This window comes from Thermobia domestica, chromosome 1, assembly GCF_964235325.1.
Source record: "Thermobia domestica chromosome 1, izTheDome1.hap1.1, whole genome shotgun sequence".
Classification (NCBI taxonomy): Eukaryota; Metazoa; Arthropoda; class Insecta; order Zygentoma; family Lepismatidae; genus Thermobia; species Thermobia domestica.
Window position 1 is genome coordinate 125,680,893 of NC_137454.1, and position 17,620 is coordinate 125,698,512.

The 17,620-nt window shown below is 34.8% G+C and overlaps 1 protein-coding gene across 1 annotated transcript in view; it reads left to right on the forward strand.

Moving 5' to 3' along the window:
- Positions 1 to 13,628, forward strand: part of LOC145689003 (uncharacterized) — a 39,850-nt gene extending 26,222 nt beyond the window's left edge. The window contains exon 2 of the mRNA XM_081763147.1: positions 10,837 to 13,628. Within this exon, the coding sequence (XP_081619273.1) occupies positions 10,837 to 11,597 (761 nt within the window). The 3' untranslated portion in view covers positions 11,598 to 13,628. The remainder of the gene's footprint in view (positions 1 to 10,836) is intronic.
- Positions 13,629 to 17,620: the final 3,992 nt, after the last annotated feature.

The window sequence follows — 17,620 nt, forward strand, 5'->3', positions numbered from 1 at the left end:
TGAATGTGCTTTTCAAGTTTCTAGCTCATTTTCTTGGAAAGATAATGCGTAAGACTCTCTTAGTGTTGCAACGAGACGAGACAGGACTCTTTGAAGCGAGACACGATACAATACGAAACGTTTCGTAAAACGTCTTGTCTCGTGTCTCGAAAAATACAAACACAGTTTCTGAATTTGCTTAAAAATTTATTAACTCGGAATAAATTATTTGCCTTCGAAATGTATACCATCTTTTATTATTTCAAATGATCCAAATGATTCAACGTTTCAAACCCTACAAAGAACAGGGAATACCTAAAGCACTTTTTAAAAATGATTCTTACAAACAGCTTTCACTTCCATTTTTCAATCGATTCAAGTTTAATTATTTTGTGATAGTGCTCCAGATTCAAATACAATGTAAAGCGTTCATTGAGATCAGTGTTTCAGAAGATTTTATTCCAGGGGCTGGTGGAGATATCTACGTATAAAAATCCTTTAATAGAAGTACAAGTATGCGTAGAAGTGGCAATTTTATCAGTAACTAAGTATTGTTTCATGGTCTTTCTCGTTCCGAACCAAGACAGAAACGTGTCAGCCTTTCTCGACACTGAGTTTCAAAAAAGATTCTGATTTGACAATAAAATTTATCTTTTTTATCCTTTTATGCTGTTATTCGAAGATAAACCATTTTTAAATGGGAAAGTTACATAGGCCTCCTTATTTGTTGAAGTGGCGCCAGGGGTTCTGAAAAAAGGATATCAGAATAAATGGGGAAATCTTGCCTTTCGTCTGTACTGACGGTATTGACAAATGTTCCTATCGAAGTAATTACGGGTTCAGTCGAAACTAAGCAGTCGTTGCTGGAGGATTGCAGTCGTGTTTTGTGTTGTGCTCTGTTAACCAAACTAGGTTAAAAGTTATAATTTTAACCACTTGGTTTAACAGCTCTTTTGTGGGCCTCAGCCTTTCTGGTGTTGCCACGAGACGAGACAGAATCATTCGATACGAGACGAGACGGACACATCTTTTCTAGACGAGACGACACAGCCAGAAGTCTCGTCTTGTCTCGTTTCGTCTCGTGGCAACACTAGACTCTCTAGATATATCAGTGCAAGGTATGACAACGTTCCTCACGGAGCACATGTTAGCTCTCAGCCTCTTTCTTTCACTGATGTTTGTTTACGTAGTAGATGAATATATAGAGAGTAACAAAAGGATGAGATATGCAGATTCTCCTGAAACCACATTAAAATTGTAGCAGTATTTGGAGCTTGTTATAAATGGATTTACCGGGGAACTAAAATAATTCTGGGAACTGATCATACAGTATTGATATAAATAAACATGGAAACAAGTAAATACAAAGAACTGAAATCGTGAATTGTTTTCAAAATACAGAAATCTCGAAGGAATATCTGTTTAGGCGGCTTTAATTGTAAAGGAATTTTGAATAAATTTGCATCCCCTGAATTCTTATACATAAAAAATAGAAATCTTTCTTTTAGCGTACGAATGAGATGCTTTAGGAAATTAGGTTAAGATAATTAAAATGATACTGTCCTTTGCAAAATTTAAGAGGAATACCATGATCGAAAAAGCATGAGTCAAACTATAAAGGTCAGTGGTAGCTTTTGCCATTTCTTACGACCACTATACGCACCTTATTGCGAAAAATTTATTCGTATTATAAAACCGATATCATTCAATAAATGTCAAATTTAACAGATCTTGAGAGATGAAATGACAAAAATTGTCATTACCTCTGTCGCATAAGATATTCTAGCTTTGTGACCCATGTTATTATATGACTTTCACGATAAGTGACAAGGAGAATATAAATCCCAAGTTCAAAACGTAAGGAAAGAAACCGGCTGTTCGCGCTTCAAATTATGAAAAATGTACCAAAATGGTTGAAATTATGATTTTGTATTTCTTTACGAGAAAGAAGAATAAAAATAAAAATTGGAGCAATTCTAATCATGTATGTATAAGTCCACTATCTTCTTCAAGTTACTAAACTAACTTCAAGTGTTTCAACCATTTTTGACACATAACTCGAAAACTTTTAGAGATATTAGAGGCAAGAATACGTGGTTGATAATGAGCTTTTTAATTATGTCACAATACTTTTGAACTTTACTTTATGAGAAATGGCATATTCCAAAATTAATTCAGTACCACCCTAACCTGAATTTTACCAAATGATTAGCGAAAGTGATACGGTGTGCATCGTCCAGGGATTAATTCCCGGTGTGGCACTCAAACATTTCTGTGTTGACCAAATATCGAGAGAAAAGTTGGGAAACTAAAAGATAGCGGACTTCAATCTAGACAGCCGGCGACGTTGGGTGTGGTTGTGCTTACTAATAACATAAGCCCGCTGCAGGCTCAGATCACAAGGGACTGTTGCGCCAGGATTATCTATCTATCTATCTATATATATATATATATATATATATTGGTGTTATTATTTTACCTTACATTCTCTCAGTAGCGTAAGTAAGGACGAATGGGCCTCCCCGCAAAAATGTTAAACGGACCTCCTCTTTCCACATTCATGAGTCACGTAAAATTTACAGAGAACAGTTTTGACTTTCTATGTTCTATCTAGTGAGTCACAACTTGCTCATATGCAAAAAAATGCACATTATTATTATTATTATTATTATTATTATTATTATTATTATTATTATTATTATTATTATTATTATTATATTGTGCTATAGTTTTCGTCTATTCTGCTATACCAAATTCGAGAGTCTACGACATCCGACATTTTTAATGAGGTGTGGTCGTCCCACTTTTTGTTGTTTGGTTCGATGCTGGTTTCACTGTTCTTTTCCCATCTTTGAAATACATAAGCACGGCAGATCGCGAAAACTCGACAAGTCGCGTTGTTTCCGAAATGAAGCTCCCAGCCACTTAGTCACCCTGATATATCGTCGTCCTTCCCCATTCAAGGCACAAGCATCACACTGACTAATCGAGTGAGATTCTTGTGTTTGGCGCGCGGTTGTGTTATGCCTTGTAGCTCTTATCTCAGCCCGATGATTTCGTTCAAAAAGTAGCGAGTGGTCATAATGTTTTCGCTGGTCAGTAAAAGTTTTGTTGGCATTTAATTTACTAAATAATCGCTCAGGTGTTACCGTCTTCATAGGTAAAAATGAGATATAGTTGGAATATCACATAATTTTTAACATCTTAACATTATAAAGTTTAACTTCGAAACTGAAATGGGCCTCTTTCTGTTCTGGGCCTCTCAATGTTGCGGGCCCTGCAGGCCCTTTAGTTGCGCCACATCATTCTCTCTACTCAGAAGGATAGGGACAAATAGAAAAGTCAAAATTCATTTTGTCCATTTTTCATGCATCATACACTTCAGAAAAAAAAAATCATATAATACTGATATGTAAGAAAATATTAGTATTGTTTGCCTGTTTTCTGTATACAAAGAACCATTTAGGTTCTTTTTATCTCATATTCTGGTAATAATCAAAAAAAGAAGAGAGTTTCATTTGATAAACGTACGAAAGATAATTTGTCAACGCGATGTGAATGACGTTCTCTGCAACCTAATTCCCGTTTTTCGTACAAAACTCTATTCCTACCTGCAAAAAGAAAAGATTTATGTTACTCATCAATGGTTGAGGTTTTGCCCTGCGGCTGAACAACACGGCTTGTATAAATAGACTCTGACTGACTGCAGGTGCACGAAAAAAAAAAAAACTGTTGGATTCCTCTCCCCGCCCACTTCAAGTGTGGATATCCTGGACACATTCAAACTGAGCGGTACGATCTTTCAGTTCTTCCCAGTAGAGGTACCAGCAGTGATTGCTAAATGAAAAAGTGAGCATCTGGTGGCGAAAAGGCGAAGTGCTCGGACAAGGGGGAGTTCACAGGAACCTTAAGAATCTATAATAGCACACCATAAATGGGACAGGAAAGTGAGCATTTGTGCCTAGTGACGATAACTGCCATCCTAGACATATATTCTAATGCAGGTCAAGCAATATAAAACTACATTTTACGGCATACAAAAATTTGCTGCTCCCAAATTTTTTCTGCCTCTCCTCAAGATATTAAACCCATTAGCGCCGTGCGTGATCATATGATCACAGCAGTTAGTATTTATAAAAATAAGCCTTGTATAACATACTTTCAGTAGTTTCTTTACGCTTTGTGTGTTGACTACTAGGAGAAGGTTCTGTTAACGATATTCAGACAAAACAAATTCTACATTGCGGCATGCATGTAACCTAGAGGTACAGATATCCGCAACGCGCCAGAAATACAAGAAAAATGATATCGTCCTCGCAGTAAGTATTAAAAAACAATCTTATATCTTATCCTTCCAAATTATTTTCTGTTGGATTATGTTTTAGAGATGTCAAAAGTTGTTACAGATTACATTTCACTCATCTGAAAATATTTGGGTTATGGTTATTGACGTTTTCCATCAGTGTGATCATATGAACACGCAAGGCGTTTAAGTAGCTTCTTCTCTCTTACGTACGTACGTATAGGTGTCAATAATACAGTAAAATTTTGCAGGTATATCAATTTAGAACAGTTTGTACATGCTTTGAGTTGACTTACTCTATTCTTTTCACTTTATTATTATTATTATTATTATTATTATTATTATTATTATTATTATTATTATTATTATTATTATTATTATTATTATTATTATTATAAATCACTTTTGCAATTCTTGTTACTGGTAATTGTATGGTTTTCCCTTTAGATACAGAGGTCTTTCACTTCAACAAATTCTTGATATTTTAGAATCGGATGACGTGCATGACATGCAAGACATGCTGAACCTCTGAGACATAACATCTTTTCGGATGAAGATTCGGGAAAGGGGACAACCTTACAGGGCACCAACTTACCAGTCATGCTGAAGTAGTTTTTACAGATAATACTCGACTTGGTGAAGGTGATGTGACAACTCTGTCGTTACAACTGCGTTACGTGTAACAGGGTTCAGCCTCTTTTTAATGTCGAGCAAAATTTCCAAAATGAAAACAGAAAGTACTCGTTCGTATGAATTCGGAGAGTATTAGCAAGCACATGAAACTTACTGATCAAATGGACCAGGATATCTCATATTATAGAATTAGAATCAAGTCCAAAAAGTGGTGGTGGGCGCCTCTCTCTTGGATGATTGATGTATCGCACGAATCGCATGGCTAATGTTGAGAAAAGCCAGAATAGGCATCTCACACTTAGAATTTCCAAGATACATTGTACAAACTTATTTGCAAAATAATAAAGCCATTCTATTATATGCAGGGCTTCCAGCCATTTCTGAGTCCAGCAGTCAACAACACCATGTAAGGGATGACGTTTGTCTTTATGGAAGAAACCAATTAGTGGTTCGGTTTAAGAATAAACGTTGTGCAAGTACACTGTGTTCAAACACAGTACCTACGAAATGTTTCAAATGTACCATAGGTTTGTGCGCCTACCAACTTTTTTTTTTCGATTTCCATAAAGTCCCATAAATATTGGGCTCCATAACCTGACATTTCCATAGTCCAAATACTGTGTTTATTTTTGTCTTCTACAGTGTAACAATTTCTAAGACAATAAATGTCTCTTTTCTTTTCCATATGTGTTAATAATTTAACAGGGCATCCACTTTATCATGACATACGAAAGTACTGAAACGCCTAGCGTGTTCATATGATCACGGGGCACCCCAACAAAACCGCTTACGTCACGAACTCAAAATTTCTCGTAAATGGTCCTTACACCCAACTAACTCAAAACTACACATTTCACCGAAAATAAAAACAAAAAATAATTTCGGCGTTAATGGGTTAAAGATTGCTTCAGTGAATTTCTGTTTCGATTCATTCCAAGTTCACAATACGTTTTGCGGCGTGTTTTACAGGTTAAGAAATAGTTATTGTGACTCAAGGAAGTAGTCTACGCAACTTAGGTCACTATTGTTGAGAGGCCTATAGCCAGAGACGGGGGAAGGGGCGAAATCATTTTCAGAGGGGCTGATTTGAGTTCATTTTATATTCATGCATGGACACTTACAAAAAACTGAAAGATCCAGCTAGTTAACCCCCCTGTAGTCACTTCCTAGCTACAGGCCTGACTGACAACTAAGTAGGTCTTATGGAGTTGACCTTGAAACATCTGCCAAATGCTACATCGTACATTGTAATATGAAATACACTAATACGCAGTGTTGCCAACAAGTTGATACAAAAAGTCGCTAAATAGGAGACAAAATGACTCCATTTTGGGTGAAAAGTCGCTTAAAAAATTTTCGTGGAATTTTGCCTCATATATATATATATATATATAAGATACGTGATCAACGTGATCAATTCAAGCCATAGTACCATCTACCTACAAGAACTAATAGGAAATACTCAAAGACTCATTGTGTAACTAACTATAATTTCACTTTTATATATTTTTAACTTTATGGTCAATTTTGCTTCAACGAAATCAAAAATGAGTTTAGAAAAACGAACAAAATTAAAGGTCTAGAAAAATCTTACACAGTTCACTTCTACTCACGCTTCTACAGATAATCTGTTTGCTATCGATAATGTATTATTTGTGCCTCTAAACGGAAGCTCTGTAAACTAAAAGACATTAAAAGCTGGAGTTCGTCCCTGTTAGAAGGTAAGAAATAACAGCAATCAAAGCGGGAATATAGAGATAAATGTGACGATGTACTTTCCCAGTTCGTCAACATCTAAACTGATTCAAATAAGCAAAAGGAAAATAAACATATATCTGAACTGATTCGAGTTAATAGTACTTATTTTATGACAAGTTGTTCGCAGCGCAAAAGTCGCTAGATTTGTAAGTAAGTCGCCAAATCGTCATTTCAAAATCACCGAAAAAGTCGCTAATCGGAAAAATTATTTTTTGTCGCTATCCTGGAAGGCGAATTCCCCAGATTTAGCGACTTTTACCCCAAATTGGCAACACTGCTAATACGAAGGACAGCACGTGAATGTCTTCACATGGATTAGACGTTATGCAGTGTGTCCGTAAAGTTGCGCAACCCAAAGTTTGATTGCGTATGTCTTTTGATCTAAGAATGATAAAGACCAGAGATTTGAAACAAATGTAAGCATATTCTATGTAGATATTTTTGAGATCATGACCAATGCTGGAACTTGTAATGTTTTTGTGCAGTAACGAAAGAAATTACCGTAAGTGTAAAATAAAAAATGTACAAAATGAAGAAAATCAATATTCAGTTACAGAAAACTGACTTCCTGCGGATGAATTCCTGTGTATATGTACAGTACGCATCAACATTTGTCCATTTGTGCGAAAATGTGAAAAGGTTGATGCAGTGTTGCCCTATAAAATGGCTATTTAATGCAAGTCCGTAAAATGGGTGTTTTTTTTGGACAGAAACGCGGCCGCTGGCAACACTGTTGTAAAATCACTCAACAGGTGTTTTAGGTTAATTAACGATAAGCAATGAGAATGTGCACAAAATTGATAACATGAATTTTTATGCAAAAATTTGCGATACCATACAAAACGAATGAAAGGATGTACTTTTGTTTGTACAACCACCAGCAAAAGTATCTCCCCCTAAGTGCTCTAATTCCATTACTTGGGGTCGAGATAATTTGCAGTTTGCAAAACGCCTGTACGGATGCAACCCAACTTACAAGTAACTTTTCTCGGCACTGACAGCAGTTCGTAGCACTGAGTCAAGTCTTTATGTAAGTAAAATTGTGAGTAGATGACGCACTAAACATTTCTCCATTCTGAGATGAATCTCTATGGTTCAGAGCGTGCTGTCCAATGAACACTATATATTAATCTCAATATTGCTGTGTATGTAATGTATTATTTCATTATATACTGTATGTTCAAAGAAATAAAAACACTGAATAGAAATAGTTCTTCATCCCTAAAAATACAACTACGAAAGCTCTCTCTGTACACAAAGTTGTTCTATACGTACATTTCAGCGTGATCAAATTTCGATATGTTGTAGGTACTTTAAGCAAAATGAAAGATACTTGATGTCTTTATTCTAGAAAAAAGTAGAGATAATTTGTTGTTTTCTCTTCCACGTTTAAGAGTGATGATCTCCTCAGTTCTCAACTATTCAGATCTCAAGAACAATTACACAGATACTTCATTCCATTACTACCTTGATTTTTTTCATGTTCACTAAGAGATTTTTGCTAGAAAGAAGCAACTTTCATATTGGTTCTAATGCGCTATTTATATTTGCGAATCGTCGAGAAATAAACATAATCACAAGAAACTGAAGCTATGTTCTGTTTTTCCAAGATGGCGCGGGTAGCAGTTAGTAGCTTAATTAATTTATTTATTTATTTTCCCTTTTTCTTTCACTTGTAATGATATAAAGCGCCCTCCATGTTGTTAAGAGATGCAAACCTACGAGGGTCGTTCCGAAATTAATTCCTTTTTGTGTGTGTGTTGACTTTGTATGTTCGTATCAGATGTCGTTTGTGTAGTGCTAATGCTTGAACCTTCCTCTTTTATTTGCAGCTGATCCCCTTGTTTTGCGATAGTTGGCGCCAGCATAGGAGTTTTCCAAAATGGAGTCTGATATGGACATCCGTATAAAACAACGATGTGTGGTTGAATTCCTCACTGCTGCAGAAACTGCGCCGATTGAAATCCATCGACGCTTGGTAAAGGCTTATGGAGACGATACAATAGACGTGAGCAATATGAGGCGTCGGGTACGGCGTTTTCAAGGTGGTAAAAAGGGTGTTCATGACAAGCCACGGCCCGGTCGACCCTGTACAACTGTCATCCCTTGCAATGAAGAGCGTCTTGATCAACTCATCAGTGCTGATCGCCGGATAACGACCAGAGAATTGTGTACAAAGCTGAATATGGCGAACATTTTTAAGATTCGAAAGCAGTTGTCAAAGCTGTAAGGAAGTGGTTAGCCTCAGCTGGTTGCGATTTTTACAAGCGTGGCATGCAGGCTCTGGTTTATCATTGGCGAAAGTGCATAACGAATGGTGGGAACTATGTGGAAAAATGACAGTCTGTAGCTGAAATATTGCTCTGTTCAGCTGTGATATTGTTTTTTATGTATCTCCATTAGTTTCCAGGGCAAAAATAGGAGGCATTACTTTTGGAACGACCCTCGTGAATGCGTTTGTATATTAGAAATAAGTGTTGAACTCTGAAATCTTAAGGACATTGCATTTATTTTCGCATATTTTATTTCAAAATTTTATTTATTTTTTTATTATTGTAAAGCAAAATCTTTAGAACATCATCTAAAATTATAATAGGTATCATCATGCTCTAGAATTGTATAGTAAGTAATGACCAGGTTTTTAATTTATCTTTTTTTTTAAAAAAAAAAAAACAACTAAGATTTCTTTGCAGCATACACTATTCAACTTGACGATTTGAAGAACATCTCTGGAAGTCTTCTGATTCTCGAAAATGCTTTAGTCGTCTCGTCTCGTTTTGTAAATTTATGCACAAAATTTATGGCCTGATTTTTTTTCTTAATTTCATCTTGATATTACCAGAATCCACCCATGTCATGAGAGGTCCACAAAGGGTGTAATATGATTATATAAAGATAGCATCAACAGTTAAAACATACTTATTATTGAAATAGATTGTATAATGACTTGCGTATCTTTAAACGTTGATGACTACTATTGTTCGTACAATCATTTTGAGATCCAAAATATGGCTGAACTAGTCGAGAAATTATGTCTTGCTTTGTGAATGAGACTAGAAGTACTCTTTTAATTTCGAGACGAGATGACAATTTTCGTCTCGTATGCAACACTATATTTGAGTTATTATTTCACAGCTTCTCAACATCCTTCGCAGCTTGTAACGCTTGCAAACGATAGGCTATGTCAAAATGTATGTCGGTTCTCTTAGACTATGTCAAAATGTATGTCGGTTCTCTTAGGCTATATCAAAATGTATGCCGGTTCTCTTAGTCTATGTCAAAATTTATGTCGGTTCTCTTAGGCTATGTCAAAATTTATATCGGTTCTCTTAGGTTATGTCAAAACGTATGTCGGTTCTCTTAGGCTATATCAAAATGTATGTCGGTTCTCTTAGGCTGTCAAAATGTAGGCCTATGTCGGTTTACTTAGGCTATATCAGAATATATATAGGCTCTTTTATGCTATGTCAAAATGTATGTCGGTTCTCTCAGGCTATGTCAAAATGTATGTTCTCTTCTCGGAAAGTGCCAAATTATGATTTTTCGGTTTCGTGAACAGAGTTAATATGTCGAAATATACTTCGATTCTCTCTCCGAAGCAAACCAAATTGAAATATATATTTAGGTGTCGGGACCACAACCCCCGAAAATGATTACGTTATCATTTAAAAAAATCCTACTTGTAACCAAATTGGGTGCTTTACATTGCATAAACGATAACTCAAACTCATCATCATTAAAATGAAATTAGAATAGACTTCGAATTTGAATAGTTTCTTAGCTAGTTACGGAGTAATATATGGTTCTATCCAGTAACCGGGAAGATTTTCGTTCGGAACCAACTTCAAGTGAATAGATTATTTTGCATCTGGTAACTCATTTCAAGAAAGTAATAACGAAAGGGAGATAATTGGTAGGAATAGATTATACATAATCAATGATAATTAGTGTACCCCTAGACAAGATTTGGAGCTGTCTCATCACGAAAACGCACCTAGAAAGTGTAATCTCGTCTCATATTTCGTCACGAAAATTCTGCCTCGTGGATAGATTCATGATAATAAATATTGATTTTTTTTACATTAAATAACATAATTTGATCATTTGTTATATTTTACGTTTATTCTGAACTTAAATCTCATTTTCGTGTTTGTTTGTTTCAGGTGATATTGAAGACCGTTTCCACAACCTAGAAGTTCAACTTGCTGAACAGTTTAATGTAATTAAGACAATGATTCTGAACATGGAAGACAAATTAGGAGATCATGAACAGCAAATGCGAAGACAACATAGGCGAATGATAGGCACCATTTTGAGAAATGGCGGAGATTGTTCCAACAGAGGAGGTGGAACAACAGGCATTAATGATTTGGACGAAAACGAAGCTGCTGAACGCATCTTGAGTGAAATTCGTGAAGAATCCAGTCCAAGAGATGCAGAAATTATTCGTCTAAACAGTACAATTCGAATGGAGAATGGTCATAAAGTGTTCACTTACTATTGGCAAATCAGAGACATGGAATACAAGCTAACTGGTTGGAATCATAGAAGGTCCCTTAGGAGCCCAAGTTTCTACATTTCGCCTGGTAGCTATCGAATGTATATCAGGGTTTTCCCTCGACAAAGCGGCGAAAATGTGTACGTTCATGTAGGAATAACAACTGGTGAGTACGATGAGAACTTGGAATGGCCTTTTAAGCTTAAGCATAAGATAAACGTTTTGGATCAATCCAAGAATCCTCAAGACCTTTCTTCTAGGCTTTGGGACCCAACTGTTCTTTGTAGTGGATGGAATTGGCGAAGACCTGTTTCAGGAGATAACTATGAATGTGTTGGACTTGGGTTTGGTCACGACGTCATAAGATCACGTGATTATATAAAGAATGACGCCATGGTTATCAAATTAAGTGTTTATTTAGATTAAACGAATCAGATGAATACTAACAATACTAAAACGAATACAATGTACAACTATAAAGGTTAAAAGAATACCGATAATTCAAAACAAAATTCTGCTTTTAAAAAATAAAGTGATTTTTTTAATTTTATAATTAGAGTGCAATGAACCCAATTTGTACGTGGAATTACCCAAGAAAAAATATAACAACACTCTATTTGTGTCGTACGATATTAAGATATAGAAAAATGTTAAGTGACGTAAACCATTCTTTAGATTAAATTATCGTATTGACAAAAATTTTATGTTTTCTTTATTTATATCTAATCATTGTCATTATGTTTTATACTGAAGTTAATGATTCTAACCGTAACATGTATTTTGTTAAAAAAAATATTACTTTAACTGTAACATTGTGAAAAACGTTTTTGAATATTTATCCTGTCTGTATACTCAAGCCAAGAAACATTAAAGCTACATGGTTTTCATAAGAGTGAAGGGTTTCAGAGCGCCAGAGCAATGGTTTACCAATCAGAGCGCCAGAACTTTAAAATAAGAAAGAATGACAACGAGAAGTGATGATGATTTTTCATTATAAAAAGCAATCAATGGAATTATGTTTTGAAGATAATGTTCAAATATCCTTCTCTCCTTCTGTGTGCAATTCTGAAGGGTTCAATTTTGCACTATTTGTTTACACATATTGATCGGTAAATTCGCAGTGATGAGTTCGGTATTCCATTAAACATTCATGAATTGTTCGTAGATTTTAAATTTGATGTAACTCCATAGAAAATAATCCAAATGGGAAGGAATCATATGGTAGGCCAGACTATATCCTAATTTCTCAACATAATGTGTCCGGGGAACTTTTCTTGTTGTAAGTCCAGAGTAATCCAATTCGTCCACTGAAGCAGAGGAGGACATTTGAATTAAATTATCTTCAAAACATAACGCTATTGATTGTTTTCTACAATAATAATAATAATAATAATAATAATAATAATAATAATAATAATAATAATAATAATAATAATAATAATAATAATAATAATAATAATAATAATAATTCATTATCATTAATCGTATTAATCGGTTCTTACATTCTTTATTAACGGTATTACATGTTTTACAAGGGTAACACGCACTATACCGCAGCGTAAATAATAATAATAATAATAATGTCTTAATACTATGTTGGTCAACTTCTATTTTTAATTTCATAAAACCGTGACACATCTTAGTGTTTTAGTGTTACACGCTAGGATCATTTTTAAATGTTTAACCTTCTTTATTCTTACCTTCATACAATAGTAGATTTAATTCAATACAAATCAAAATACTACTCTTGAAGTCTTTAGAATTGTACTAATATTAGAATATTAGTTGAAACAGCTTTAACTAAAGTTTATTGTGAATTCGTTTCTGAAATGAAGAAACAGGCGTACACTAACATTGCACGGCACTAACAAAATGTCGTAGTTCAGTTCTAATTAATTTAATAACTTACTCAATTGAAGACTCGCTGTAGGATACAATGTAAGTGTTACCTTGAAATTGTTTCACTTATTTTATTTTTTGAATACGTTTATGCCTTGTTAGATTTTCATACTTGGTTATATGCTAGGTTGAGTTCTAAGCAATAAGATTTTCCATATTTTGACGTTTGGGCACAATTTACTATCTTTTGTCTCTACTGTTACACTAACTTTTGAGTTTGGCATTTACATTGTTTTCTACAGCGAGTCTTCAGTTAAGTAACACAACAGGGAATTAAAGGTAAAATATTCATTCCTGTCACAAATTGCAAATTAAAATTTTAAGAATGGTTCTTCAATGATGAAACCAGACATGATTTTCCTACAACTTTTGTTACAGAATATAAATTAAAAAAAAAGTATCATGTTAATATAGTATGTTATTATAATAAAATGTTAACATCTGAGGAGATGTAGAATTATCTTAGTATGTTCATTAAACTAATTCTTCAAGAGAAAATACGTTCCATGTAAGAATAAGTACTTGATGTTTTCTATTAAAATACATATTCAGACAGAACTGAATCTTGTTTATATTTATTTTTTATACGAAAATACTTTTAAATCATTATTGAAAGTTCTTGGTAATATGAACAATGCGTTCCATAAACAGAAAAGCTTTCCACTGCTGGAAAAAAACGAAGAAAAGACGAATAAAAAGAATTGAGATGCAAAATAGAGTTAAGCGGCCGAAACATGAGTAGCACTAACACCATGCAAACTTTGTTCAATAACAGTTTCAAACGTCTTAAACTTGTTCAACTACAAAACAATGGAAACATGTTCGATCTGCTAATACTAAGTATATTGGCCAAATTTTAAACTACCGTTCATGAAAGAAATAGTCGCTCTAACAATCTTGTTTCAAATCAATTTACTCTACAAAGTACCCAGGCAGTCCCCGTACACGTAGATCTGAGTATCACAGTCACAGAAAAGTTTTGCCAGATGATACAATTTATAATAAAAAATAATAATACATTACACTTTAGTTGTATATACATGAAATAAAGCAAGGTCACCTTTGTCCATGGATAACACCATTATCATTATTTTATTAGAACTGAAGAAATAATTACACCACAGAAACCAGTCAATTATATATTGTACTCAGTGCTGTGGTCCTAAAATTTTCAGAGGGTACACGCTGATTGACAGAGATCATGTATCATTGTCATATGAGACATTGCAGGCATTTTTAAATGAATGATGTCAATCGTATGTATTAATTATTTAAATATAAAGGATACGTTATTGTTTTACAGTTTAAAAGCACTTCATGTTATTTTCTTTATGTCACTCCTTACCTAAATCACAGCATTAATAACATAAATAGGTGTAGGTATGGAGAAGGAACAGAAAAAATTGCGCCGGATTTTTTTCAAACTCACATTTGAACACCTGCTAAGAATGTAAGAGGAAAATGATGATATGGTCACTTTGGCATTGGAGTCGTTGCCCGATTAAATAAATAAATATAGACAAAACTATATACTTTTAAGCAGAAGGTACACTCTCATGACTAAGATTAAGCAGAGGGCATACAGCGTGTACCGCCGTGTACCCTCGACTACAGCCCTGATTGTACTTTCCTCGTAAAGATGTCTGGAAGTGATGATACTTGTGCTCTATACCATAATTGAAAACATATATAAGTATTTTCATATCTCACTTGTTGCATTAAATTCAGATTATGATGACGATTTTTGAGTACTATCGTTCTTATTTTATTCACTATTGGATTCCAGACCCTCTCAAAGTCATGATCAATACTACTGATAAAAGTAATACCTACAATTTTTAATTCCTGAACAATTTCTGGCTGACAAGTAGTTGAGCTTCCACTGAAAGTAGCCCAATTATTAAAAGTTAAACTCTTTTTTTTATTGTAACTTATACATGCTTCATTAGCACTACAATAGCTCATTAAGCAACTCTGAACGTAATTGAACTGAGCAGCAGTCATACACCTAGACGTCATCTGCAAAAGAGAAACAAGCAATATTTTAAAAATCATGTAAATGTGAGACTGGAAACATAGACAGACATTATGACAAAGGCTCAAGAACCAGTTCAAATAACAATATTGATTTAAAAAAATTGTCGAATAACTCTTTTAACAGATATCATCATTATCACAGATATTCTGCCATTATTGGCAGGTCACTGATGCAGCTGAGAAAACTCCATGCTCCTCGATCTTCCGCTAACCTCTTCGTCTTTACGTACGATTTCTCTGTTTTGATATCGTCTAATTGAAGTCTCCTTCGTCCCTCTCTCTCTTTCCTGCGAGCATACAATCTAAAACTTCCCTCATTATACAGTTCCTCCTTAGCCAATGCTCCAATCAGTTTCTCTTCTTCTTCTTCTTAATAACTAATGGAACTCGGACGTTTACAAATGTTCCCCACTGACTTCTATCCTTCCAACTGGATCCAGTTTCTATTTTGTATTCCTATTTCTGCGAAATCCATCTTAATATTGTCCTCCCATCGGCGCCTAGATCTTCCTCATGGTCGTTTTCCGATTCGTCTTCCAGTTAAGACTTGTAAAGCGTTCCTTCTTTCTTCCATCCTGGCTGCATGACCTGCCCACCTAAGCCTCTTAGATTTGATGACTCTAACAATATTTGGTAAACCGTATAAATTATATAGTTCTTCGTTATGAAGTTTCCGCCATTCCCAATTCCCGTTCCTCTTGGGTCCGAATATTCGTCTCAGGATTTTGTTCTCAAAATCAGTCTACTTTCTTCCCTCAACTTCCTCTTCTTAATAATATCTAAAAGTGTTCTTTTCTTCCCCATCACTTCTAACATTCTCTAATTAGTTTTCCGCTCGACCCAGCTAATTGTCTCCATTCTCCTCCACACCCACATTTTGAAAGGTAATGTCCATGTTTCTGTAAAATACACTACAATACTCCACATGAAGCATTTTATGAGTCTTTTTCTTAACTCTTTGTTCAAGGTCCTACCAAATTGTATTTTCTTTCTCCTAAAGGCTTCTTTTGTCATTCGTATCCTTACTTTTAATTCACGTTCACACTTCATTCGAAGGACATTTCCCCCCACAAAAGAAATAGAAGGGGCATCTATTCATTCTGTTCGTTAACTCTGGCACCACTGCTAATGGGATTTTTACTATAGGTGGAAATAGTTTGATTCTCCTCGTACCTGTCTGCATATCGGCTTCATTGCAAATACAAGGAAGTTTTAAAGGTAAGAGTAAATTCTAAAGACCCAATTCTTTTTTCTTTTAATGTCATTTTATTCATTATACCATTTGTCTATCACAAATAATCGTCGTTAGTGGTTAACAAAACACTGTCAAAGGAAGATTAACAGGCATAGGCTTTGTAATGATTATAACTAAGCATTAATTGCATTAATACTGATTGAAACTCCTAAAATAATAATAAAAGAAAATAGTTTACTTGTATAGCCTACCGAAGATTCCAGATAACCTTCTTTTAACACAAGTACATACATAGAACATTCTTTCAATCTAAGACACTCGCAACTTAGAAACTAGGACCAGCACCCACTTTGCAATTCGGTTTCGCAGTAATGATATGAACTTCCTGAAGTGTGCATTATGGACTTGTTTCTACTTCTGAAGAATGTCAGAGTTCGAAGGATGAAGGAACAATACGGTTACAAAATGGAATGTGGTCGTACCATATGAATTATTTATAAGATATTCTTATCACTTCTACGATAATGACACAGCTTTTCGAAAATAACCCGGATCATGCGTCTTCAGTCAGATCTTTACAGGACAATTTGTGAGTCAAAGTGAATGAACTAATAAATTTCCAAAGACGTTGCCGACATGTGATGCTTTTTTTTATGTAGGAAGAGATAGGTATTGCCAGAATTAAGTGAAAAATTAGCTGGCAGAGATATAATTTATTTTATTTTTCCTTATTCTTTTTTTTTTTTTTTTTTTTTTAATGAAACGTGTTATTCAAGTGTGTGTAATTTACGTCATACATACCAAGATTCAGAAGATAGACGGGCGTGTCTATCTTGAGATTTGGTGTTGGTAGTTCTTTCCCAAGGAAACCACAAAGCAGGGAATAAAAGCAGCAGGATTCGTAACTGAAACTGTTTAGAGGAATCAGCGGGGAGGAAAGAAGAGTTGGAAAATAGAGAAAAAGAACTCGTCGACAGCTAAAGGCTGTCAAGACTGTCTGTCATCTACCTACTGGAATGAAAACACCAGAGGGTTGCAATGCGATCGAAGCACCAACTGGGAAAAGTTGCCCTGAAAATTGTTTGGGTGGTGCTATGTATATTAACGAGTCACATCGTTTAGGTTTTCAACTATGAGGAATTATTTGTCAGAGACAAAATAAAGTACATGATATATGTTTTTGTATTAAAAATTGACAATCTGGTAACGTCTATTTGAAGCTCTGCCATGCGTAGTGATATTCATGTTTCTTTCATACACACACAATTCGTGATACCATATGTTAATATGCGTTAAAATAACATAATGCATTTATTCC